This window comes from Hoplias malabaricus, chromosome 4 (genome assembly GCF_029633855.1).
Source record: "Hoplias malabaricus isolate fHopMal1 chromosome 4, fHopMal1.hap1, whole genome shotgun sequence".
In the NCBI taxonomy this organism is placed as follows: domain Eukaryota; kingdom Metazoa; phylum Chordata; class Actinopteri; order Characiformes; family Erythrinidae; genus Hoplias; species Hoplias malabaricus.
In genome coordinates, this window is record NC_089803.1 from 7,085,906 (window position 1) to 7,112,118 (window position 26,213).

General features: G+C 40.4%; 1 protein-coding gene across 2 annotated transcripts in view; it reads left to right on the forward strand.

Moving 5' to 3' along the window:
• The window catches only part of LOC136693778 (zinc finger protein 420-like), a 215,209-nt gene extending 192,212 nt beyond the window's left edge, over positions 1-22,997 (forward strand). The window contains exons 1-2 of one of the 2 annotated variants that reach the window (XM_066666932.1): positions 9,936-10,023; positions 20,868-22,997. In XM_066666932.1, the coding sequence (XP_066523029.1) occupies positions 20,968-22,563 (1,596 nt within the window). In that variant the 5' untranslated portion in view covers positions 9,936-10,023; positions 20,868-20,967 and the 3' untranslated portion in view covers positions 22,564-22,997. Of the gene's footprint in view, positions 1-9,935; positions 10,024-20,867 lie in introns of those variants that run through there. The other variant, XM_066666933.1, reaches the window with a different exon arrangement.
• Positions 22,998-26,213: the final 3,216 nt, after the last annotated feature.

Here is a 26,213-nt window from a genome sequence, read left to right on the forward strand (position 1 = left end):
AAATTAAATCTGATAATTTATTTCTTGCCACTTTGGACCCAAAAGCAGGACCTCTGTTTTGTTGCTGTTTAGAAGGAGGAAGTTACGCAACATCCAGCCTTTCACGTCTTTTACACAGTCCTCTATTTTCTTTAATCTGTGTTTGTCATCGGGCTTGGCTGAAATATACAATTGTGTGTCGTCTGCGTAACAGTGAAAGTTAATGTTATGGTTTCTTATAACTGTGCCTAGCGGTAACATGTATAATGTAAATAATAATGGTCCTAAAATAGAGCCTTGTGGAATTCCAAATCTTACTTTAGAATAATTTGAATTTAGATTGTTTACTTTTACGAATTGATAACGTTCCGTTAAGTAAGATTTGAACCATAATAGGGCTGTCCCTGTGATTCCAACTATGTTTTCTAACCGTTCTATGAGAATATTGTGGTCTATTGTATCGAAGGCTACGCTTAGGTCAAGAAGCACCAACAGGGATACGTGGCCTTGATCAGAGGCAAGAAGAAGATCATTTGTTATCTTGACTAGAGCAGTCTCTGTACTATGATGTTGCCTGAATCCAGATTGGAATTTTTCATATATATGATTCTTATGTAGATATGAACTAAGTTGTTGAGCCACAGCTCTTTCTAAAATCTTGGACAGAAATGGCAAATTAGAAATAGGCCTGTAATTAGACAGTGTACTAGCATCAAGATTTGGTTTCTTGATCATAGGTTTAATAACTGCTATTTTAAAAGCTTTGGCCAGACTAAGGGATGAGTTTACTATAGTTAAAAGAGGATCAATAATAGCTGGTAGTACTTCTTTGAGCAACTTTGTGGGAATTGCACCAAGTGTGTAAGTTGTACAGTTTGCGGAAGTGATAATCTTCTCTAGTTCTAATTGTGGGAGTGGGTAAAAGGTTTCAAGTCTTTCTTTTACAGTTACATTATATTTTATATCATTCACATCGGGTATCAGCCAGGATGGATTTGATCCTGTGGCTTGAGTTTGTTGTCTAATATTCTCAATTTTATTATTAAAAAAGTCCATAAAATCTTTACTGGTGAGAGTTGCTGGAATTAGTTGTTCAGAACCTGCTTGATTTTTTGTAATTCTAGAAAACACACTAAACAGTGCTCTCTGATTATTTTTATTATTGGAGATCAGCGAGGCCAGATATGCTGAGCGAGCTTTAGTGAGGGCATTTCTATACTGTATAAGGCTGTCCTTCCAGGCAGAATGGAACACTTCAAGCTTGGTTGATCGCCATTTCCGCTCTAGTTTTCGTAATGTTTGTTTTAAAGTACGGGTCTTATCATTATACCATGGTGCGAGCTTTTTCTGTCTTATACTTTTATGTTTAAGTGGTGCTACCTTTTCTAAAGTAGATCGACAGGTATTTTCTAGGTAATCAGTTCCATCATCTAGGTCTATTAGGTCTGATGGAGTTGGAACTGGGATCGATAGTTCTGGTAGGTTTTCTATAAATTGTAGGGCGGTAGATGGTTTTATTATACGCTTTGTAGAATAGCGAGGGTTCTTACATATATTATGGCTAAAACGTAGCTCATATGAAATTAAGTAATGATCGGAGATTGCTGAGGATTGCGGTAAGATATTAATTTTGTCAATGTTAAGACCTAGTGTCAGAACTAAGTCTAAAGTGTGGCTGCAGTAGTGTGTAGGCCCTGTTACATTTTGAGTAATACCAATAGAGTCTAAGATTGAGGTAAATGCCTTTTTAGTGGGTCACTTTCCTTCTCAAAATGGACATTGAAATCTCCTACCATAATAAATTTATGATTGCACACCGCTAGGTTTGTAGCAAAATCGCTGAATTCTTTCAGAAATTCTAAGTAAGGCCCTGGTGGTCTGTAAATGTTGCATAATAAAAATGCGTCCTTTTTTGTGACCGGATTTGTAATAATAGTGGAGAGAACCTCAAAAGAAGAGTAGGTGTCACATTGTTTAAGACTAATTTCTAGGGTATTTTGGTAAATTACACATACTCCACCTCCTTTGCCTGATATTCTTGGGCTATGTGCATAATTATAGCCTAGGGGGGTGGCTTCATTTAGTGCTAAATATTCATTTGGTCTAACCCACGTTTCCGTGAGACAGAAAACATTGAATTTATGATCACTTATAATATCATTTACGATGAGTGCTTTTGAGTTTAGTGATCTTATGTTGAGTAACCCAAATTTTAGTTCTGAGTTGTTGCTGCTAGGTGTTGTGTATGATTTAAATCATTCATTGCCTTTAACTGGACTTTCATTGCTACACAGACGACACCCTATTTACATCTCCATAATTTACAATTGTAATGGAAATGTTTATGTCTCTGTTGAAAGACCTTGTCTGCTTGTTTTGTCTGTATATTCATTTCTAATCGTCAACAGAACTCACAAACAGTCAGTACAGTACTTTATCAGAACAAAACATTCTGTCCCTCATCTTGTATATCAGACTGGGATGCCTGTAGCTACACTGGTCCAACAAATAATGGCCATGCATTATACAGATGTCTTTTGAAGCTTTATTTCTCACTCTTTCTTGCTCTTATCCTTCGTTGGACACCGTGAAAACTACAAAATATATATATATATATATATACCCTAAATCTAACCATGAGCATCTCTCCTGGTAGGATGGCCCCGCTGCTCATTCTCCTGATCGTCGGCTCCCTAGGAACCGCCGTGCTCCCTGAAGTGATTGAACCGGGTCCTGACTCCGGAATAATACTGGAAGACCAGCCGGGACTGCTAATCACTAATTGCCGCCTCCATACCCAGAGAGTATTCGAACGGTTGAATCCCGCCGAAGCGTGTAGTAAAAACATACCAATAACCACCTTGGAGACTGGCCGGAATGGAGTTAGATGGACCGAGGAAGCTATCAGCCATGCCGAAGCTGACATAACTCATATGCTCCACCAGCTACAAAAGTTTACCGTAACGCAATTAGAACTAAGTGGTTTTAACAAACGGCCTAAACATGTCATAGGCGGATTGCTAATGGCAGCTGCAACTGTGGGATCGCTACTGAGTCTCGGAACATCTGCCGTCAACGCCGTCCAAACATTAAAACCCAATTAAACAAGCAGTAGCAACACCTGCAAACAATTGGGCAAACCCTATGTGGCACCGTCGTAGTACTCAATGCTCACAGTTTCGCTTTGAACAAAATGCTCCAGACGGTTAACTCTATGCTTTCAGTAGTGCAACTTGACCTTGCCCACATCCAGCTTGTGAATATGCTATTGTCTGATATGCTACAAGAAATCAGCTCCTCTGTGGATAGCCTAGCCATGGGGTGAATTCCTCCCTATCTGGTGCCTCTATCCTTAGTACAGGATATTTAGTCTACAGCAACTCGAAAAGTTACTGATCTCCAGGCCCACCTAGCCTATACGTTGGGTAGCGCCTAATTTATGTCAATCCTCAAGACACAGATTTAGCATTCATCATTAACCTTCCCATAATGGCAACTGAAAACATCTACCGTTTGAAAGATGTTGTCAACGTTGGCTTCTGGCAAGATTCTGCCTATGTTTGTGTAAAGACATCATCTCTTGTAGCATACCAAGACGATAACCCTGACCTATATCTGGTACCCAACTTGCTTATGTGCACACTCACTAAAGACATCCACTACTTGTGCCCTAGCAAACCTTTTATTCGTGACAGCGCAAATGGGATTTGTGGCCTTAAGCCTATGATGAGTAATACACAATGGCCGGTAATCGTCACACCCCGACGTTTGGTAACTAGTAACCAAGCTGAGATTGTTGGAAACCGTTGGTTGGTTAACACCCCCTTTAGAGAGGCCCACTCCAGACACCTTACTAGTTACACTGGTAGGATTAGGATATCTTTTGACCTTTGGTATAGCTTGGTTCTATTTTAAACGCACTCGAACCCTACAGAGCAGGTTAGAAACTTGGTCTAATAAAATGGTCAAATTCGTTAGACATAAGAGAGCCCAGAGAGGTGAACCCCCAAGCTTTAGATATGAAGCCGAAGGCCATGTCAAAGAACCAGCTCTCGAGGTTGTGTTTGAACAAGACCTACCTCTAAGTAATTAGAATTCCTTCAGCATGCAAACATCAACACTCCATATGCACCCATTTGCGGTGCATGTGTTTGAATATGCTTGCTGATCTCACCTCCACAGCAAAAGTTCTTTTCAGTTCCATGCTCCCTGCCGGACCATAAAACTGAAAAAAGGGGGGAATGTAGTGGAGTGTGGATCGAAAAAAGAAATGAAAAGTTCTGAATGAAAAGACTCTCCACTCTGAATAAGGATTTCATGGGACAGAACCCTACATTCCACAGACTGCGTGTGTGCAAAGACTCTGCACTCCCCCACACACACACACCCCCTCACGCACACACATAAGGTCTGCATCAAAGGACGCCTGTCTATGACCCCCTCCTCTCCTCCATGTATGAAAGATAACAAGCCAGTTTATGACGCTTTTGGGCAAAAAGGAGATCAAACAAAGTGGTGAAGACCAGAATTAATGAACCTAGTTTATGGCTCTCGGCGTCAAGGTGGGAAACCTTATCGTATGCAAGATCACACAGATGGCCAACAGGATTGACCTCACCCTGAACTCCTGAAAACCCATCCACACAGGACGAATAGCATGGACCAACAGCGACCCCAAGTGGACAGTTGCGAAATCATGTTTCGCCCTGCGGCCGTCTAAATAGGTAAAGGACTGTTTATAAATATGCTTATGCAATATGTATGAATGTCATTCTCTGTTGTCCTCAGGTGAATGTCTACCAACTAATGAAGTGATGTGTATTACTGTTTCAATCATGAAGGAAAGTTTCTGTCTCTGATTAGGAAAACGAATTAGTATCTGACTTCTAGCATAATATTGTAGTGGGATGTAATCGTAAAATACCCAAGATATACATACATAGATGTTTGATATTAATAATCCAGGACACTCATTGTGCTATACCACAAGTATGTAATTTTTGTGTATACGTGAATCTTTTCTCTCTCTCTGAAACGTGAAACAAGTCAGGTGAGCCTCAGACCCAGGATCCAATCAAAGGAAGGATACCTCCCAAATGGGCGTGACCGCGCCACATCTGAAAAGAGAGTGCCCGACTCACGTCACCCTCTCTTAGCTTCCGCTCTCTTGGCTTCCGTTCTTCGCTCTCTTCGCTTCCGCTCTTCCCACTCTTCGCTTCCGCTCTTCCCAGAGCTCTTCTTTCGCTCTCAAGCGACCTTCTCATGTTGCGCTCACTCAACTTCAAGTGCGACGCTCTTCATTCTCCCTTACGCCGAAGGAACGACTCAGCAAAGACTCTAAGGACCTCACTCAGCTTCCAGGGGACGCCTTGTGCTAGTTAGCAGTGTGATACAGAAACTACAGCGTAACGTTGAGTAACTCTAAGTAATCTTTGTTTAATTGTGTTTATGTTTTATCGCCCAATCTAAGTTTAATCTCATGACTGATCAAAGCAGGTGAAACTTATTTTGGCCAGAATAAGATATCACCCCTGAGATTAGTTGATAGCGGATATGTTAGCGTACTCTGACTTCTGAGGGCATCGCTTCTGGGGACTCGAGTAATGAACGAACGACTCTGAGATGCCCCCCTCACTCAGGGGACAATCCAGCCAGGCCAGCAGTTCTCCGTGAAGGGAATCCCCCGACTGACGTCACACCGTCTAAGGCCAAGAGTGTCTGACTCACCCTGGAAGGAATCCCCTTTCCAGCGAGCCTACCTTCAGTGACACGGGGAGGATAAGAAGCAAAGACCCGGAGAACGGAGATTGAATCTGCAGGACCCGATGGCTCTGTGATAAAAAGGCAAAAAGAGTAAGCAAGCAAAATTTACTCACTTTTCAGAAGCTGATGCCTAATTAAGTCTCTTGATAAATTTATACATTAATTAAATCTCATTTAGCAACACATTAGTCAAGTCATATCCAGTTTGACCTGCATTGATCTAGTGAGAATTCCTAAGGTCGTGCTATGTCTAGTAAATAGTCTCTTTTCTTTTAATAAAATATTTCCATTATTTGAAATAACAGTGTGTGGAGTCTGTTCATTAAAAGTCTGAAAATCCTGAAGAACTCACGTAGTGATGACAGTATTCACTCTCTAACTACTTGTTAATATTTTATCATTTAAGTCAATCATAACAATAACAATTATTATCATTAGTTAAAACGTCATTAATCAGAAGAGTTAGAATAAATTCAAACGTTACAAATACAATATATAAATATATACATACATATATATATATATATATATATATATATATATATATATATATATATATATATATTTATATATATTAGAAACACTACAGTGTATGTAGTATAGTGTATACTACAGTGTATACACAACATACACTACAGGGCGTTCAATGTCACTGCCACTCATGTTCCTTCTCTGCCGTCTCGTTTGGCATTCAGTTATGCACCAATTCATTTTAAAGGCTACTCACATCCCTGGCCATTCCAATCCAATAGCTGATTCACTCTCTCATTTTAAATTTCAGAGATTCTGAGCATTGGCACCTCAATCAGACCTTCATCCCATGCAGACGCATCCATTTTCAGAAATCATCTTACCACTTCATCCCAGCCATCTTTCAATCATCTCGCAAGACCTCATCCTCCAGGCCGTAGCACCCAACACCCTTTCTACATACTGGACCGGCTGGCTAACCTTCAGACGTTTCCATCAACTTCATAACATTCCTTTTCCATGCTTTGACTTCCAAACCACCTCCATCTCCGTCGCATCCTTTCTCTCAGTGGTTTCAATCCCGCTTACCCGTGCGGCTTCCTCAGCCTCCCACTAAGGAATTCCCGACCACACCGCCCAGGTCCTTGGCCGCTGGTCCTCACAAGCCTACCACAGATACATCCTTACCCACGCCAATGATCTGCTCGCAGCCCATGAACAATTGGCAACTGTTTAATTTTGGGGGCACTCCGAGCCACCTCAAACTCAAGCCCAAAGATTCTGAGTTCGCCCCCCCACTCTGACACTTCTCTGGGCGTGGTCTATGCTAGTAAATTGAAGTCACCACGTGACGTAATTTTGGGAGCTAGACCATGCCCCAATTACCTCTCCACAGCTCTATTTATACCTCTTCAGTCTCACTCCATCCCCGTGTCGAACAACATCGCGCCCACCACCACCCCATCTCCCCCCTTTTTTCATTCTGACCACTTTAAGCCCTGGGGGGGAGGGCACGGCTTTTACGCACACGCCTCCGAGCCACGTCGAACTCCAGCCCAAACCTTCTGAGTTCGCCCCCCTCTCACACACTTCTCTGGGCGTGCTCTATGCTAGTAAAATGATCACGAGAATTTTCAACACTGCATCTTGATTCTTAAAACTTAGTATATCATTTATATACTATATTTATATAATATATCATATCATTTGCAAAGCTCTCTTTAAACTTTTCTTAAGTATTTTTTTGTAAATGTTAATTATTAATAATAGTTAATTATTAATTATTATGAGAAATGAATCTCCATAATAAATAGACAGTTGATTTGTTATGGGCTGGAAATAGTTAATAGATAATTATGAGCCTAAACAGCTGTAACTTACACAGAATCACAGGTTTCTATATAAAGAGAGACTGTCATAATGCCTTTTCTGGTGCTAATAAAACCTCGCTCACATTATCAGAAATCATGATTTTTTGTGAATGATGATGTTTAATGAGCCGATGTAACACTGTTTACTGCTGCAGACACATGATGTCACTAAACTAACTTGCGTTTGTTTGTAATGCCACGCACCAATATGGAGTGAATTTTGTGTCAAAAGTTCTACAAAAGCAAAAATAAATCTTCAAGATAAAATTTCCTAGAACGAAGAGCAGAAAGTATATATTGTGAAGGCAAAACAGAAAAAATAGATCAAAAGAATATTTTTAAAATATACTTGGGTATCTTTTTACTCTGTAGTTATTTGATACTGATCTTTGTTTGTATTTTGCCAGCCTTTGCTTTTATTGTTTTTTTTTTCCCAGTGAGGTCTTTTTCTTCTGGATTCTCTCTTTGTTTCTGCTTCATTTTTAATTTTATTTCTGAGACAAATTTCACGTGTGGGAGGGTCTTAGAGGAAGGCATTCCCCTTGAATCTCCATTGGTCAATGATTTGCTCTCTGAAGCCACCTCTTGGACCTAGCCACACCCCGCCCGCCATTTTTCAAGCCCTTTCAAACACAGGGACTAAAGTTCTCCGTCGCTTCTGTTAAAACACACAAACACAAAAGTCTCTCATGGTCTTATGAGTTGACTGAAGTAAACGGATATAGACCAGTTTGTTATCCAACGAGCGTACATTAGCCAGTGTCATGGTGGGGATGGCTGGCTTGTGTGGGCTAGCCGCTAGCCTCGCTCTGATACCTCTGCGTCTCCCCCTCTTCTGCAGCCTCTCGCTCCGCTTGTGGCACTTCTATCGTGGGCGAGACGCAGCGTTGTGGGTCGGTGATGGTGCCGGTGTCCTGAGCAAGCTGTGGATTTGCAGCTCCTCGCCGAGTTAAACACTGTAAACTCGGGAGAGAGAGAAGCCACTGCATGTGCACGCGCCGCCATCTTGAATTGAAACCAAGTATATTTTAAAAACATTCTTTTGATATATTATTTTTCTATTCTGCATTAACGATATATACTTTATTCATGCTCCAAAAACACATGTTGGCAGGTGTACTGGAGACTCAAAAACGGTCCATAGGTGTGAGTGAATGTGTGTGTCACACTGTGAAGGACTGGCATCCCCTCCAGGTTGTGTTCCAGCCTTGTGCCCAGTGATTCTGGGTAGGCTCCAGACCCACCATGACCCTAAACTGGAGAAGTGTTACAGACAATGAATTAATTAATATATCCTTTCACTCCATGCACCAAACACCTCTTTCTTGTCTTTCGGTCCTCCATAGTGTCCACTATTTAACGAGAAAGTGAACGGAGAAGCCCATATTACATTTACATTTACATTTATGCATTTGGTAGATGCTTTTATCCAAAGCGACTTACAAAAGAGGATCTAACATTCAAACTACAGCACAATTTATACACAATACCTTACATTGAGTGCAATATTCCAGGAAGTAATAAGTGCATTAAAGAAATACTTTCAGTGCAAGAGATACTCTCAGAAAAGCTGGGTCTTCAAGGATTTCTTGAATGCGGAGAGGGTTCCTGTTGCTCCGATAGTGCTTGGAAGCTCGTTCCACCAGCGTGGTACCAGAGATGAGAATAGCCTCAACTGACCTGTACGGGGGGTTGGCGATAGAGTCTATTAGAGGAAGATGTTAGAGTCTATTGAGGAAGATGGGAGCAGAGCCAGTGAATACTCTGAAGGCCATCATTAGTGATTTAAATTTGATGCGAGCAGCTAAGGGTAGCCAATGCTGCTCAACTAATAGGGGCGTGACATGTGCTCTTTTTGGTTGGTTGAAGACCAGGCACGCTGCAGCATTCTGGATCATCTTCACGAGGTTATCCGCATTGATAATTAATAGGTAAATGTGGGTGTTACGGAGCGGAATATGAGGCTGGTTCACCTGCCTCTGTGGGGCTCGTTCTGCCTCTTGGTCTTCCCCTAGCTCCTCGCACTTTAACAAAATGTATGGAAGCAGCTCTCTCCCTGCTGCCAGTTTCTCCAGCTCCATAGAGTTTGTATTGTACCATGTTCCTCTTCTTCAGGGAACAGGGGTAATATAAATAACCTTAAGCTTTTGAAATTACGGACTTTGATCTGGGACACTACCTTAGAATAGTGCACTATGTAGTGAATAGGGCACAGTTTCACACACAGGACTGAATCCGTGCGTGGCGTCTGACGTAAGGGGAGGGCGGGGTTGGACGTGAGCGGGGTTTGTGGGGACTGTCCAATAGGAGACCAGCTGTTATGATTTTCCAGTCCATCGTGTGTGAGGGGGCGGGTGTTGTGGAGCGGAGAGTGTGTCTGAGGAAGAAGCGGGAACAGAGCCGCGTGTCTGAGAGAAATCAAGACCTGTTTTTACTGAAGGTAAATATGTGTTTAAAATATTTACACCATGTTTTACTGAAGATTAACGCGTTTAAGATATTTACACCCCGTTTATACCGTGTTTTACTGAAGATAAACGCGTTTAAGATATTTACACCCCGTTTATACCGTGTTTTACTGAAGATAAACCTGTTTAAGATATTTACACCCCGTTTATACCGTGTTTTACTGAAGATAAACGTGTTTTAGATATTTACACACCCTTTATACCGTGTTTTACTGAAGATAAACGCGTTTAAGATATTTACACACCCTTTATACCGTGTTTTACTGAAGATAAACGCGTTTAAGATATTTACACCCCGTTTATACCGTGTTTTACTGAAGATAAACGCGTTTAAGATATTTACACACCGTTTATACTGTGTTTTACTGAAGATAAACGTGTTTAAGATATTTACACCCCGTTTATACCGTGTTTTACTGAAGATAAACGCGTTTAAGATATTTACACCCCGTTTATACCGTGTTTTACTGAAGATAAACGTGTTTAAGATATTTACACCCCGTTTATACCGTGATTTACTGAAGATAAACGTGTTTAAGGTATTTACACCCCGTTTATACCGTGTTTTACTGAAGATAAACGTGTTTAAGATATTTACACCCCGTTTATACCGTGTTTTACTGAAGATAAACGTGTTTAAGATATTTACACCCCGTTTATACTGTGTTTTACTGAAGATAAACGTGTTTAAGATATTTACACCCCGTTTATACCGTGTTTTACTGAAGATAAACGCGTTTAAGATATTTACACCCCGTTTATACCGTGTTTTACTGAAGATAAACGCGTTTAAGATGTTTACACAACGTTTATACCGTGTTTTGCTGAAGATAAACGCGTTTAAGATGTTTACACAACGTTTATACCGTGTTTTACTGAAGATAAACGCGTTTAAGATATTTACACAACGTTTATACCGTGTTTTACTGAAGATAAACGCGTTTAAGATATTTACACCCCGTTTATACCGTGTTTTACTGAAGATAAACGCGTTTAAGATATTTACACCCCGTTTATACAGTGTTTTAATGAAGATAAACGCGTTTAAGATATTTACACCCCGTTTATACCGTGTTTTACTGAAGATAAACGCGTTTAAGATATCTACACCCCGTTTATACCGTGTTTTACTGAAGATAAACGCGTTTAAGATATTTACACAACGTTTATACCGTGTTTTACTGAAGATAAACGCGTTTAAGATATTTACACCCCGTTTATACCGTGTTTTACTGAAGATAAACGCGTTTAAGATATTTACACACTGTTTATACCGTGTTTTACTGAAGATAAACGCGTTTAAGATATTTACACCCCGTTTATACCGTGTTTTACTGAAGATAAACGCGTTTAAGATATTTACACCCCGTTTATACCGTGTTTTACTGAAGATAAACGTGTTTAAGATATTTACACCCCGTTTATACCGTGTTTTACTGAAGATAAACGTGTTTAAGATATTTACACCCCGTTTATACCGTGTTTTACTGAAGATAAACGTGTTTAAGATATTTACACACCGTTTATACCGTGTTTTACTGAAGATAAACGCGTTTAAGATATTTGCACACCGTTTATACCGTGTTTTACTGAAGATAAACGTGTTTAAGATATTTACACCCCGTTTATACCGTGTTTTACTGAAGATAAACGCGTTTAAGATATTTACACCCCGTTTATACTGTGTTTTACTGAAGATAAACGCGTTTAAGATATTTACACCCCGTTTATACCGTGTTTTACTGAAGATAAACGTGTTTAAGATATTTACACACCGTTTATACCGTGTTTTACTGAAGATAAACGCGTTTAAGATATTTACACACCGTTTATACCGTGTTTTACTGAAGATAAACGTGTTTAAGATATTTACACCCCGTTTATACCGTGTTTTACTGAAGATAAACGCGTTTAAGATATTTACACCCCGTTTATACTGTGTTTTACTGAAGATAAACGCGTTTAAGATATTTACACCCCGTTTATACAGCTCTGTAAATAAACATATACAGATTATGCACGTGTTCTGTTCTCTAAAATATATTTTCTTTAAAAATATTTAATGAAAATCCTTTACAGATTATCAGGTTATAGTACAAACGGTTATACAAATGACTATGCTACAACTGATGCTAAACATCTCATCTAAAGAAATAAAATTAACCTCGTGCTTTTCTCTTTTTTTTTCTCTTTGCCCACCTGCATTTCTCACTGCACCACTAGTTTTCTTACTGCAGTCCATCTTTACATAATTACATAAAGAAAACGAATTAGTTCATGTTCATAGTTAATTTTGAAAAGTTCAACTAACTTCACAGCTCCAAAAATAAACTACTTCACATGCTAATGTTTATTTTTTTCTCTCAGTAAATAGGCTTCTATCGTTTTCAATATAACCTCCTTCAACCCATTAATCACTAGCCCAAAATAACTGCTGCTCCTTAACAAAGGATTAGTGTATGTGGAATTATATATATTTAAAACATTACATTACACCAAAATTTTATTTCTTATACTGAGGTATGCGGTTCTGTGTGACATAAAAACCTGAAAAAAAAATGCTCACACCGTCTTGTAAATTACGCCATCAAACCACATAATTGCTCAAATTAAAATACTCATGTATGAGCGATTGTCATGTCATTTAAATGTTTTCTGTCAGAGGGGAAAAAGAGCTAGCTAGAGTTAAACAGGTTAGCTAAAGTTTTTCATTTGAAAAAAAAAAACGTATGTAACATATAGCAGTTGATAGAACAACGTACATAACTTTAACGATGCTAACTACCAAAATACTTACATATCCAAAAAATATGGTTAATTTGAAATATGTATGGGACGAAGTTGTAGTGGATATGATAAATGTGTATTAATTTCTAATAAGAAATTTTGACTTTCTGAAGATGTGATTTTAAACACCCAAGCTTTCGCTAGTTTTCAGAGACATTTCTAACTAAGATCGGAATTTGAGATTATCATCCAGAGCAGGCTTGTAAAACCTCACTCCAGGACGTTTATGACCCAAGGTCCCAGGGTCAAGAGGAGAATCTCTGCAAAATGCAGAGAGACGCACAGACTCAAACTTAATTAAAACTGTTCTCACACATTTTAAAAGATTGTTAAACAAAACAATCACAAACCTTAATTCCCATTGGTTTAAAACAATTTGAAGTTACATATGTGCACAACTGTTTGAAATTAATCCTGTTTTGACAATCAAAATAGGTGGAACTATTTTACCTGTGTTTAGAGTCAGTTTTGTTTATATGAGTTTATGTAGAACCTAGGTAGCCACATACTATGTGTTTAGTTGGTTAATAATTAGAACATGGTTGTCTTTTTCTTAATGATATTACTTTGTGTTAACATATAATCTTTTATATTGCAAAGTATGATTCAGAATCCTGGGATATTCACTCACCAGGGATGGTCAAGTCTTTGTCTTGTCAAGTGTCATAAATTCTATGTGATGTCACTATCAAGGTACAGGAAACAGCCAATCAGGAGCAAGAAAAGCTTCAATTCTACCTCATTGAGGACGAATCAGGTATTCGGGGAGGGTTTTCTAAACTGTGGTTAAAAACCTGTGGCACCAAATGACGGCATGCTCCCTGTCCATCTCCAGATACGTAAGGTCACATGGTCTCATGTCTCTCATGGCTCATGGGTTGGTACTGAAAGTTTGCTGGGATAAACAATAGCCTTTCTTAGAACCTAGGATAATAATTATCATGGAGAAATTCCCTCATATATTAATTTCACTGTTCCCTCATATATCGATGTAATCCATTTTATTATATGAACGTCTAATTAATATTCATTATTTGATATTATTATTAATAAACCAGCTGTGTGATAAAACCAATCCTTGGTTATTTGTTTGTGTGTGCACCTTTCTTGTATGGAATTATAACTTCTAGTTTAGATTCCATTTCAGAGTCAAGAACCCACGGCGGGTCAATGAGCATAATTCATTAATAATAGTTATTTCTAGCTAATTCTGCTGTATAATACCTGAAGATGACCTACTTGTCTGAGCTGAAATTAAGACGGGTAAAGACACTACATATTAGTTAATGGCTCCCAAACATGGAGCTTAGCAAAATGAATTAAATAATTAATTATTAAAAATGATAATTAATTATCATTGATTCCGCTATGTAGTGCTTATGCCACCGCAACGTGTGCATACTATTTCCACTACACATTTAATTTTGGCGCTGCAACATGGGGCATAATTACTACAAAGTTGTTCCCTGAGGCTGGTGAGAGCTGCTCGCATGCCGCGGTCACAGAAAAGAGCGCGAATCTTCACTGTCTTGTGTCGTCAAAGCCCTTCGCAACTGCCACCTTCTGTTTTCTCATTCAGAGTTCATTCATTTTAAAGTTGTCGGTCCAATCGTCTTCAAAAACTTAAATAACAATTTCCTCCCTTCAGCATGGCACTGTCTACTTATTAACCCTATGTATCATAATTTCTGTGGTTTGTGTCCCAGTCATTACATCAATATTCTAAAATATTACAATATTAACAAAGCATATCTATAACTGTGGCATTTAACAAGTTAAAATAATTATTCTTTTTATTTTTAGACGTGGGCCGCATACGATTAATACGCAGTATTTAATAAAATGCTCTGATCAGTGTAGTGTGCTAACTGCAATGGCAATCGCCTCGCCAGCCGACTGCCCACGTGCAACCAGAATTGGGCCAGATGCAGCGTGTTGCATTCACGTCGAGCCTCAACTGGCCAGAAGTGCCAAAGTGCAGCCGGACTTGGGCCAGATAAAGGGTGCCGCATTCACGCAGATGGCAGAAAGCCGACAGTTCCAATGTGCAGCGGGAAATGGGCCATATGCAGGGTGCGGCATTTACACACCGTTTATACATCGCGGTCACGCCATCTGCACTTTGCAAAAACGCAGTCATGCCATCCACACTAGGATTTCCTGTGTGCGTCTACATCGCGGTTTACGGTGAAATTGTGAGAGCGAGAGGGGGAACTCACAGAAAAGCTCAAATATTTAAAATAATCCCATAAGAAATGGGATTTAAAACTTAATTCCACAATTCTCTACAGTTAATATTAAAAACAGGCCTGATTGGCTAAAAGAACGGTTTGCAACCCTTAAAAAGTCCAGAAAGGTCCATAAAATGGAGGGAATTCAGTTTCCCTGAAATTAAAATTAAACATCAAACTGTTACCACGAGATTCCACTGTTGTATTGAAAAACATGTCCTCATGTAAACAGAGTATAATATTTGTGTATTTACTGTAGGAATTAGTAATAGGATTGAAAAAACTCAGATATTAAATTCCATAAAAGGGTTAAATAAAACTGTTACCAGACCACTCCACTGCAACATGTTTTCATGTATTTGGAGTATAATTTTCATACAATTTTACTGTAGGAATTTGGAGTAGTATTTAAAAACTCATAAAAATGTTTAATTTACATATGGCAAAATTTAGTGCTATTAAAGGATTAAATCAAAGTGTTACCAGACCACTCCACTGCAGCCTTGAAGAACATGTTCTCAGGTACTCAGAGTATAATATTCATACATTTATACTGTAAGAATGTGGAGTAAAAGCATCACAAACTTAAAAAAAAAATTAACAATACAGTTCCATAAATTCCCTTTGAATTAGGGCCTTGTTATGGTGGAAGGGTTTGTGTGGTTTAATGACTTCCAAGGCTATGTCTTTGGGAGCTGATAGCTCCCAGTAGGGTCTTCCAATGCGAACAGGTCTGGATGACGATCTTGACAAACACGTTCCAAATCGCATACTCATGAGAACAACATTTAAAACTTAATGTACCCTGCCCAGGAGAGGGTTGCCGGGACCTAAACCTGGAGCCAGGCCTGGGGGTGGTGTCCGACAGCAAGTGCCTGGTGGCCAGGCAGCCCACGTGACTCGGCCGGGCTCAGCCTGAATGGACAACATGGGAGGATCATGTGGGCTCACCATCCACAAGATCCAGAGTAGGGGTGTGGTGAAATGCCCATTGGGCACAGAGCGGGGGCGAAGGGGCCCCTGGCATCATGGAGCTTGGCAGCAGAAACTGGGTTTTGGCGCATGGAACCTAACCTCATTGGTGGGGGAAGGAGCTGGAGCTGATATGGGAGGTTGAGAGATACCAGCTAAATATAGTTGGGCTTACCTCTACACACATTGTGGGCTCCAGAACCAAACTAGCTGATAGGGTATACTATCTCTCTCCTACTCAGGAGTTGTACAGGGTGAGAGGCTCCATGCGCGTGTCGGAATACTCACAAGTCCCCACCTGGCTGTGCAGAGTATTCAGCCTTTTTGGAGGTAGTCAGTGGAGTTCTATAGAGGATTCCATGCACTGACTCTATTGTTTTACGGAGGACTTCAATGCTCATGTTGGCAATGACTGGGAAACCCGGAGAAGAGTGATTGAGTTAGGGAACGGCCTGCCTGATCTGAACCTGAGTGGTGTTGTGTTATTGGACTTCTGTGCCAGTCATGGTTTGTCCATAAAAAACATCATGTTTGAATACAAGGTGAGCGGACTTGGTACGAGAGCACCCTGGGCCAAAGGTCAATGATTGACCTTGTGGTCGTGTCCTTTGATCTGAGGCCATATGTTTTGGACACTCGGGTAAAGAGAGGGGTTGAGCTGTCAACTGATCACCATCTGGTGGTGAGTTGGGTCCTGTGTTGGGAAAAGCTGCAAGACAGACCTGGTAAACCCAAACATATAGTGAGGGTGTGCTGGAAAAAGCTGGCAGAGGTCTCTGTCTGGATGCAATTCAACTCTAACCTCAGAGAAACTTCTCACATGTTCCAGAGGAGGTAGGGGGGATGAAGTCTGAATGGACCCTGTTCCAGACTTCCATTGTGGAAGTGGCTGCATATAGCTGTGGTCAAAAGCTTGACGGTACCTTTTATGGTGGCAAACCAAGAACCTGTTAGTGGACACCAGAGGTGAGGGAAGCTGTCAAGCAGAAGGAGGAGACTTTTCAAGCTTGGCTGGCTCGGGGAACTGCCGATTCCGCGGATTGAAACTGGCATGTGACAAAGGCTACAGCTGTGACACATGCAGAAGCGAAATCCAGAGCATAGTCTGGAGAGGCCATGAAAATGACTTCCAAGCAGCCACAAAGAGGTTCTGGAAAAACAAAAATGGTTCCCATTTTACAAGAAGTGGACCGAAAAATTGTGCCAATTATCATGGCTTCATACTTCTCAACCTCCCTGGGAACGTCTATGCCATGGTACATACACACACAGATGATTGTGGGGGCATGGGAGTTTGCTACTCTACTGTAGACATGCTTTCTGGATTTGGTGAAGGCATATGATTGTGTTCCCCAAGAGATCCTGTGTGAGGTATTTTGTGAGTGTGGGGTGCCAGGATCGCTCCGGCTAGCCGTATGGGCCTCGTACTCTCAGAGTTTGAGTTGTTTGAATCCCCGGCAGTAAGTCAAGCTTGTTCAATGTGGGTATTGGACTCTATCAGAGCTGTGCCTTGTCTCCACTCCTTGGTGTTCATGGACAGGGTGGTGAGGCAAAGCCTAAGACAGAAAGGTTTCTGTCGAGGGGCTTGGGAGGTGGCACGTCTGCTGTTTACGGATGATGTTGTTCTTCTGGTTTCTTTGCACATAGACCTCCAGTGTTCACTTGAGCAGTTTGCAGTTGAGTGTGAAGCTGTCAGTATGTGGATCAGCACCTCCAAGTCAGAGGCCATGGTTATCTCCCAGAAACATATATCATGCTTCCTTCAGGTAGGGGGTGAAAACCTACCTCAAGGGAAGGAGTTCAAGTTTCTCAGGTTATTGTTCACGGGTGATGGGAAGAGGGATTTTGAAGTTGACCATAGGTAAGGTGCAGCGTCTGCAGTAATACGGTCACTGTACCGGACAGTCATGGTGAAGAGAGAGCTGAGAAATAAAGCAAAGCTCTCAATTTACCGGTCAGTCTAAGTACCCACTCTCACCTATGGTCATGAGCTCTTGGTAATGACTGAAAGAACTAGATCGCGGCTGAAACAGCCAAAATGAGTTTTCTCAGACGGGTTGCTGGGTGTGCTCTTCGTGATCGTGTGAGGAGCTCTGATTACGGAAGAGCTCAGAGTCATTACCCCTTCATGTTGAGAGGAGTCAGTTGAGGTGGTTTGGGCGTCTGATAAAGATGCCTCCTGGAGGTATACCAGGCACGTCAAACTGGAAGGAAGCCCTGGGGTAGACCCAGGACACACTGGAGGGATTATATCTCCTGGCTGGCCTGAAAACACCTGGGGATCCCCCAGAGGTATCTGGTAGAAGTTGCAGAGAACAGAGATGTCTGGGCTTCTTTGCTCACCATGTTTCAGGTCGCTACCATGATGATGATGATGATTCCATAAATTGCAGAATGCTGAAGGCCATAAAATGAATTTAGAGTAATAATAAAAGGAAAGCTCCTCCCAGATGGCTCTTCATCCTATCATCAAGGGTATACCCAGAAACCCACCCAAAGCTCATTGCCACAGGTAAGTTTGCTTTGAGAGCCAGTTGAAGAAAAAAGTAGATTCAATTATCATTTTTCATGATTTTGTCATGCTATTACCTTTGCTCTAAATGGATAAAGCAAAAACTCATGGAAATGATCACCTCTGCCTTGGAGAATATATTCAATGTATCCCTTTTATGAATTTATGACTCTGCCATGCATGGAATAGTGCCAGGAATATTAAATTACTATTACACTAAATTTCTCTAGTGCATTTGCTTAAAAATTAGACCATATGTATCTGGGTAGATGTTCTACAAGACTGCAGTACAGTTCTGTGGGAACAGTTTGTTTTAAACATTTGCCTGCAGATTCAAACATTTACACAATTAGACCATAATTTTCAGGATATTCAAATGACTGTTACACCCAATTATTACAAGAACAAAACAAATAATAACAATAGTTAAACATAATTTTTACTGACCCTTGCAATGCTCTTACTCTAAATTCCTCCCTTAAAAATGTATGAAAATAATTATCTGGGTACCCGAGGACATAGTCTTCAAGGCTGCAGTGGAATGGGTGGGTAACAGTTTGATTTAATGCTTTAATAGCTCTCAAAATATTGCAATATGTGAAAATCTAACAATATTTGAGTTTGATATGATTTGTCTACAAATTCCTAGAGTAAAATGTATGAAAATTATACCCTAGGTACCTCAGAACATGTTCTTAAAAGCTGCAGTGGAGTGGTTTGATAACAGTTTCATTTAATCCTTTAATAGCACTCACAATTTTGCCATATATGTAAATTTAACATCATATTTATGGGTTTGAAATGATATTTCTAAAAATTCATACAGTAAAAATGTATGAAAATTGTTCTCTTGGTACCTGAGGACATGTCCATCAAGGCAGCAGTGAAGTGGTCTGGCAACAGTTTGCTTTAATCACTTTATGGCCTTCTGCATTTTATGGAATTGTGTTGTTATTCCTATGAAGTTTGTAATGCTATTACTACTCATTCTTACAGTAAAGTGTATGACCATTATAATCTTGGTAGTCTAGAACATGTTCTTCAAGGCTGCAGTGGAATGGTCTGTTAACAGTTTGATTTAACCCTTTAATAGCACCCAAAATATGCCGTATATCTAAATTAAACATAATTTTTATGAGTTTTGAAATAATATTACTTCAAATTCCTACTGTAAAATATATATGAAGATTATACTCTGAGTACCTAAAAACATGTTCTTCAAGGCTGCAGTGGAGTGGTGGTGTGGCAACAGTTTGATTTAACCCTTTTTTGGTATTTAATCTTATTTCAAACCTGTTACTACTAATTCCCACAGTAAATACACATAAATATTACTCCCTGTGTACCTGAGGACATGTTTTTCAATACAACAGTGGAATTTTCTGTTAAGTTAGATTTTTTTATTTTAATTTCAGGGAAACTAAGTTCCTCCATTTTATGGACCTTTCTGGACTTTTTAAGGGTTGCAAACCGTTCTTTTAGCCAATCAGGCCTTTTTTTAATATTAACTGTAGTGAATTATGTGGAATTAAGCTTTAAATTCCATTTCTTATGGATTTTAAATATCTGCGTTTTTCTGTGAGTCGTCCCTCTTGTTCTCACTTTCTACCATAAACCGCGATATAGGCGCACACAGGAAATCCTAGTGTACACACGGTTTATACCATGTTTTACTAAGGATAAGGATCAGAGAGACTTTTACACAACTTTTATACCATATTAACATTAACTCTGTTTCTGTCTCTGGATCTTTAGCTTTTTATTGCAGAGCAGAATGATCTAGAAAGAGTGAGAAGAGGAAGAAGAAGAGAGTGGTTGAAATTTTAGAGCATTTTTATTCATAAAGCACTTTTTGCAATTGGTGTTTGTAAAAAAGAAGCTGCACAGAATTCTGGGTATTAGCACCAAGTGGGTGCTGCTGAGGCAAAAGTGACATGAAAAGATTGGTCAAAGCAGAAGGAAGAACCAAGTCACAGAGTAAAACCCATCCTCCTCTGGAAGCCATCAAAACAACAAAGAGAACTGTTTACACAAGGAGCGTCTTGTAAATAATGTGCATTTTGTTATCCCTCCTCCACCCACAATATTCCTTCTGGTCATGGAGATAGAACCGGTGAACATTTACAGTGTTGAATAATATGAAAACAGATGGGAATGTTGCTGTATTCCTGCACCATAACACTGACTTATTTTTGCTGTTTCAATTACATCACTAAAGGTGGAACTGAATATAAATTCTGGAGAATATTGGTCACCAATAGAGAGCCAGGGAGGATTGAATTTAACTAATTTATCTATATTTATTGTCTTCCAGGACAGAAGAACATCTCTTAAACGTCTCCTGTTGTCCACGTCATTCCCACAGATTTTCTACACATTAATCAAGAGACATTTCTAAACATTTCCGTCACACAATGTTGAAATCAGGAGGGATTACATGTGAGGATATGGAAGGCAGAAGCTTCAGTTCTCAGGAAGCGTCCTTGGCTACTCCCCAGACTCGCACACCTGGCAGAAAATCTAAGACAAGTAAACACAAATGGAAAACTTGTGATTGTGCAGAATGTGGGACGAGTTTTACTAAACCAAGTAATCTCAAAACACACCAGTGCATTCACACAGGAGAGAAACCATATCACTGTTCAGAGTGTGGGAAGAGTTTTAATCACCAGAATAGTCTTCTAAAACAGCGCATTCACACAGGAAAGAAACTGTATCACTGTTCAGAGTGGGGGAAGAGTTTTACTGAACAGGGTCATCTCCAAAAACACCAGCGCATTCACACAGGAGAGAAACCGTATCACTGTTCAGAGTGTGGGAAGAGTTTTACTCAACAGGGTTATCTCCAAATACATCAGCGCATTCACACAGGAGAGAAACCGTATCAGTGTTCAGAGTGTGGGAAGACTTTTAATCACCGGCATAGTCTTCTAACACACAAGCGCATTCACACTGGAGAGAAACCATATCACTGTCCAGAGTGTGGGAAGAGTTTTACTGTACGGGGTGGTCTCAAAAACCACCAGCGCATTCACACAGGAGAGAAACCGTATCACTGTTCAGAGTGTGGGAAGGGTTTTACTCGCCAGAGTCATCTCCAAAGACACCAGCGCATTCACACAGGAGAGAAACCGTATCACTGTTCAGAGTGTGGGAAGAGTTTTACTCGCCAGAGTGATCTCCAAATACACCAGCGCATTCACACAGGAGAGAAGCCGTATCACTGTTCAGAGTGTGGGAAGAGTTTTACTCAGCAGAAGCGTCTCCAAATACACCAGCGCATTCACACAGGAGAGAAACCGTATCACTGTTCAGAGTGTGGGAAGAGCTTTACTGAACAGGGTAATCTCCAAATACACCAGCGCATTCACACAGGAGAGAAACCGTATCAATGTTCAGAGTGTGGGAAGAGTTTTACTCAGCAGAGTAGTCTCCAAAGACACCAGCGTATCCACACAGGAGAGAAACCGTATCACTGTTCAGAGTGTGGGAAGAGTTTCAATGAACTGGGTCATCTGCAAAGACACCAGCGCATTCACACAGGAGAGAAACCGTATTACTGTTCAGAGTGTGGGAAGAGTTTTACTCAGCAGAATCGTCTCCAAATACACCAGCGCATTCACACAGGAGAGAAACCGTATCACTGTTCAGAGTGTGGGAAGAGTTTCAATGAACTGGGTCGTCTGCAAAGACACCAGCGCATTCACACAGGAGAGAAACCGTATCACTGTTCAGAGTGTGGGAAGAGTTTCAATGAACTGGGTCGTCTGCAAAGACACCAGCGCATTCACACAGGAGAGAAACTGTATTACTGTTCAGAGTGTGGGAAGAGTTTTACTCAGCAGAATCATCTCCAAACACACCAGCGCATTCACACAAGAGAGAAACCGTATCACTGTTCAGAGTGTGGGAAGAGTTTTACTGATCTGCGTTCTGTCCAGAAACATCACTGCCTTCACCCAGAAGCAGTAGAACTAAATGAAAAATTATCGTCAAAGATTTTGATTTAATAAATCAGTTGGTTCTCATTCTTGGGGATTTAAAGAAACCGTATCACTGCTCAAAGTGTGGTTAGAATTTTACTCAACAGGGAAGTCTTAAAACTGCACCACTACTCACACCAGCAACACCGTCAAATTCACAGATGATTCCACTGTAATTTCCGGAGACTACGAGACAGCCTTGTGGTGCACTAACAACACTCTGCACCTGAATACAGCAAAGACAAATGAGATGATCATTGATTTCAGGAAGGTGAGATAGGACATTTAACCCAGAAATGGACACTGTGTAGAAAGGGTTACAGACTTTTGGTTCCGGGGCATTCACATCAAGGAGGACCTAACCTGGGGTGTGAACATCAAAGAAGGCAGAGCAGAGACTCTACTCCTTAAGGATTCTCGAGATATAACGTTGATCAGAGACTGCTAGTGTCCTCCTACCGTTTCACCATAGAGAACATCCTCACTTATGAACTCTGTGTGTTCTCCAGCTGCACTGTAGCACACAAAAAAGAATTGCAGAGGAGTTTGAGGTCTCCAGAGAAGATCGTTGGGTGCTCTATACCTACCCTTAGGATCTACAAAGTTGCCGTTGCCTTCAGAGAGCCTACAAAATTTTTATGGAGGATTCCCACCCTCAGTAGAATGCAGAGACACAGACTCATTTAAAGATCATCTTATGCGCTATGTAACACTGCATAATCAGAAGCTCTACAAACCATGGAATTAAACCTTAATTGCCACTGGTTTAAAACAGTTTCAAGTTGCGTAGGGTACACAACGTTGCAAAATTTAATTCCAGTTGGACGATTAAAAATGGAATTATATTCGTGTTTAAAATGAACTTTTAATCATGGTTTAAACATGGTTTTTAATGAGTGACATTTCTTTGTGTTAACATATAATGTTTTATATTGCATTTTAATTAATCTCTCAAATGTAATCGCCTCACTCTGTCTGGAAACAATATGCTCATGTGTGTAATATGATTGCATTAGGAATATTGTTTGATAATAATTGCAAAATCATGATTCAGAAATCTTGGAAACTCACTCAACCAGTAGATTCCAGAATTCATTCTCTTGAGTCTTTGTCTTGTCAAATGTTGTAAATTATGTGTGACGTCACTATTTAAGGGAGGTTCTAGTCTAAAAGAACATCCATTCAGAGGCAAGAAATGCTCCAACTCTCAATCCCTGAGGACCAATCAGGCCTTCAAGGCAGAGTTCCTGAGACCTGGTTTTAAAACTGTTGCTGTTGAAGCATTTTAGTGGGGAGAAGGGTTTTCCAAAGAGAGAAAGTCAAGGTTTTCAAAAAGGAAATGTAGAGAGAGATGTTTGGAGGGTTTAAAGCAATGCTGTTCTGAACTGCAGACAGAACAGAAGGAAGAGAATGGAAATGGGAAAATAGAGGAACAAGAAGTTTCCCTTGGCAAACTTGGACTCCCATTTTGGAAGTGAGGCAGAAATGAAGGGAGAATCGAGTTTAGAGTCATTGCCTCAAGGCAATAGAAAATTGCAGCCATAGTTTTTATTTTATTTCCATTAGCAAAATTTTGTGTCATACCCAGAGCATGGAAGAGACCTCTGAGCCCTGAAGTGTGTAACGAGCTTCATCAGGCCCCAGTCTGTGGCCAAGGACTGACGCACCTGCCCGTGGAAGCAGAACCTGTGAAGGACAATCATCAAATGCACCCTCAGAATGCCTACCTGCTCCGACTGAGTGGTCACCATGTCCAAGGCTGTGTCTCTGACAAAGAGCCCAATGGAAGAAGAGAAAGGGCTGCCGTTGCACTGCACACCTACTAGGCTCATGTCTGTGAGGAGCTCAGAAAGCCCTGCACGGAAGTCCTACAAGCCATCTCCACTCCTCTTCAGGGACATGTATGGTCACATGGTTTCATTTCGTTCAAAGCTCAGGAGATTGGTGCTGAATGCTTTGCTGGGATAAACTACAGTTATTTTAGAGTTTAGGGAAGTTATAGAGAAGTAACCTCATACATTAATCGCTCTCTTCCTTCATGTATCGCTGTAGTCCGTTTCATTATATGAATGTATAATCAGTATTCTTTGTTGGAGACTACATTTAATAAACTAGTATTTGTGTGTGAACCTTTCTTGTACGGGATTCTTCCTCTCTGGTCAGATTCAAATTTGAAGACAAGAAACTTCAGTGGGTCAGTGAGCAGTTTCATTGAATAAATAAAAAACAGAAGTTTTTTGAAGCCTGTACTATAAGTATGTACGCTGAATTTAGAATTAATTAGGCTACTTTACATTAGGTCCATTGTGAAACGTGGAATCTCTTATTGTATGTGTAGTCACACGCAGATAGTGTTTATGCTAAATTTCCCATTGCACAATAATGAGCAAACTATTATGTAATGTCTGAAATCACTCGCTACCCTCCTGATTTCTTTAATTGTCTGTAACCCTTATCCAGTTCAGGGTCGTGGTGGGTCCGAAGCCTACCCAGAAACATTGGGCGCAATGTAGGAACACACCCTGGAGAGGGCACCAGTCCTTCACAGGGTGACACACACTCACACCTTGGACCATGGGAGGAAACCAGTATGGTAGAAAATTATGATAGAAATACGAAAACCAAATCTCAGAGTCTGTATCAAATGAAAGAACAATTTATTTGGAGAGAATGCTACACGTAGCACATTTTCCTCTCTCCTTGACCATTCCTCAACTAGAGTCTTTTATACCTGTAATTCCCCCACCATTATTACCATGGCGCCCTTTGAAGTTACCATTTGTTCGCTCTTTTTCATATCAGTCACCTTTCCCGATGCATTCTGTGCATCCCCCTCTACTCAGTTGGTCTCGGTTATCTCCTCTCTGTGGCCCGGAGACAAAAGGAGTTGATTGAACGAAAGGTGTCGATATGCTGTTATTTGAAACACACACACAAGCCTGCTGTTCACACAGAGAATTGAGCAATAAAACAATTTCAGTTACACAATCATACATGGTCATTGACGATTAAAAACACCTCTATTGATTATGAATCATTTCAATAAACAAATTCCATCACACCAGAGCACCTGGAGGAAACCCATTCGGACATGAAGAGAACACCCGGAGCAGGACTGCACCACTGTGCCACCCCTCCTGAATTCAGTCCTCTATAATAGTGTACTGCATAGTGAGCAATGTATGAAATAGGGAGTAGGGAGCCATTTTGGACACACCACATCATTTATGAGTGTGTAGGGGAAGAGCAAAAAGTGTGTGGTATACGTCACAGTGTGATTTATTGTGGCTCTAATGTCATATTAACTTTTCTGCAACAGAGCTCAAGACATTTTCTTTTCCACTGTCACCTTTGGCCGCTCACAAATTGCCAATACTGTAAAGCAGCTATGTGACACCAGGTTGTAAACAGCGCTATACAAATAACTCTAACTTGACTGTGGTCTCAGCTTCCTTCTGCTCAGATCTCAAACACGTAGAACACAGATTTCCACCTTGTTTCAACTGAATATCAGTTTGTGTTCTGGAAACTGTATTCTGAATTTCTTTTGAGACGATCTGCTGCTCTTGTGATGAAAGAAAGCTGCAGTAGCAATTAATCTCTGCTGGATGTCGAGAAAATCAGGGAGAGCTTTGAAAAAAATAAGAAGAGATAGTCCTTTAAAAGTAAAGTAAGGG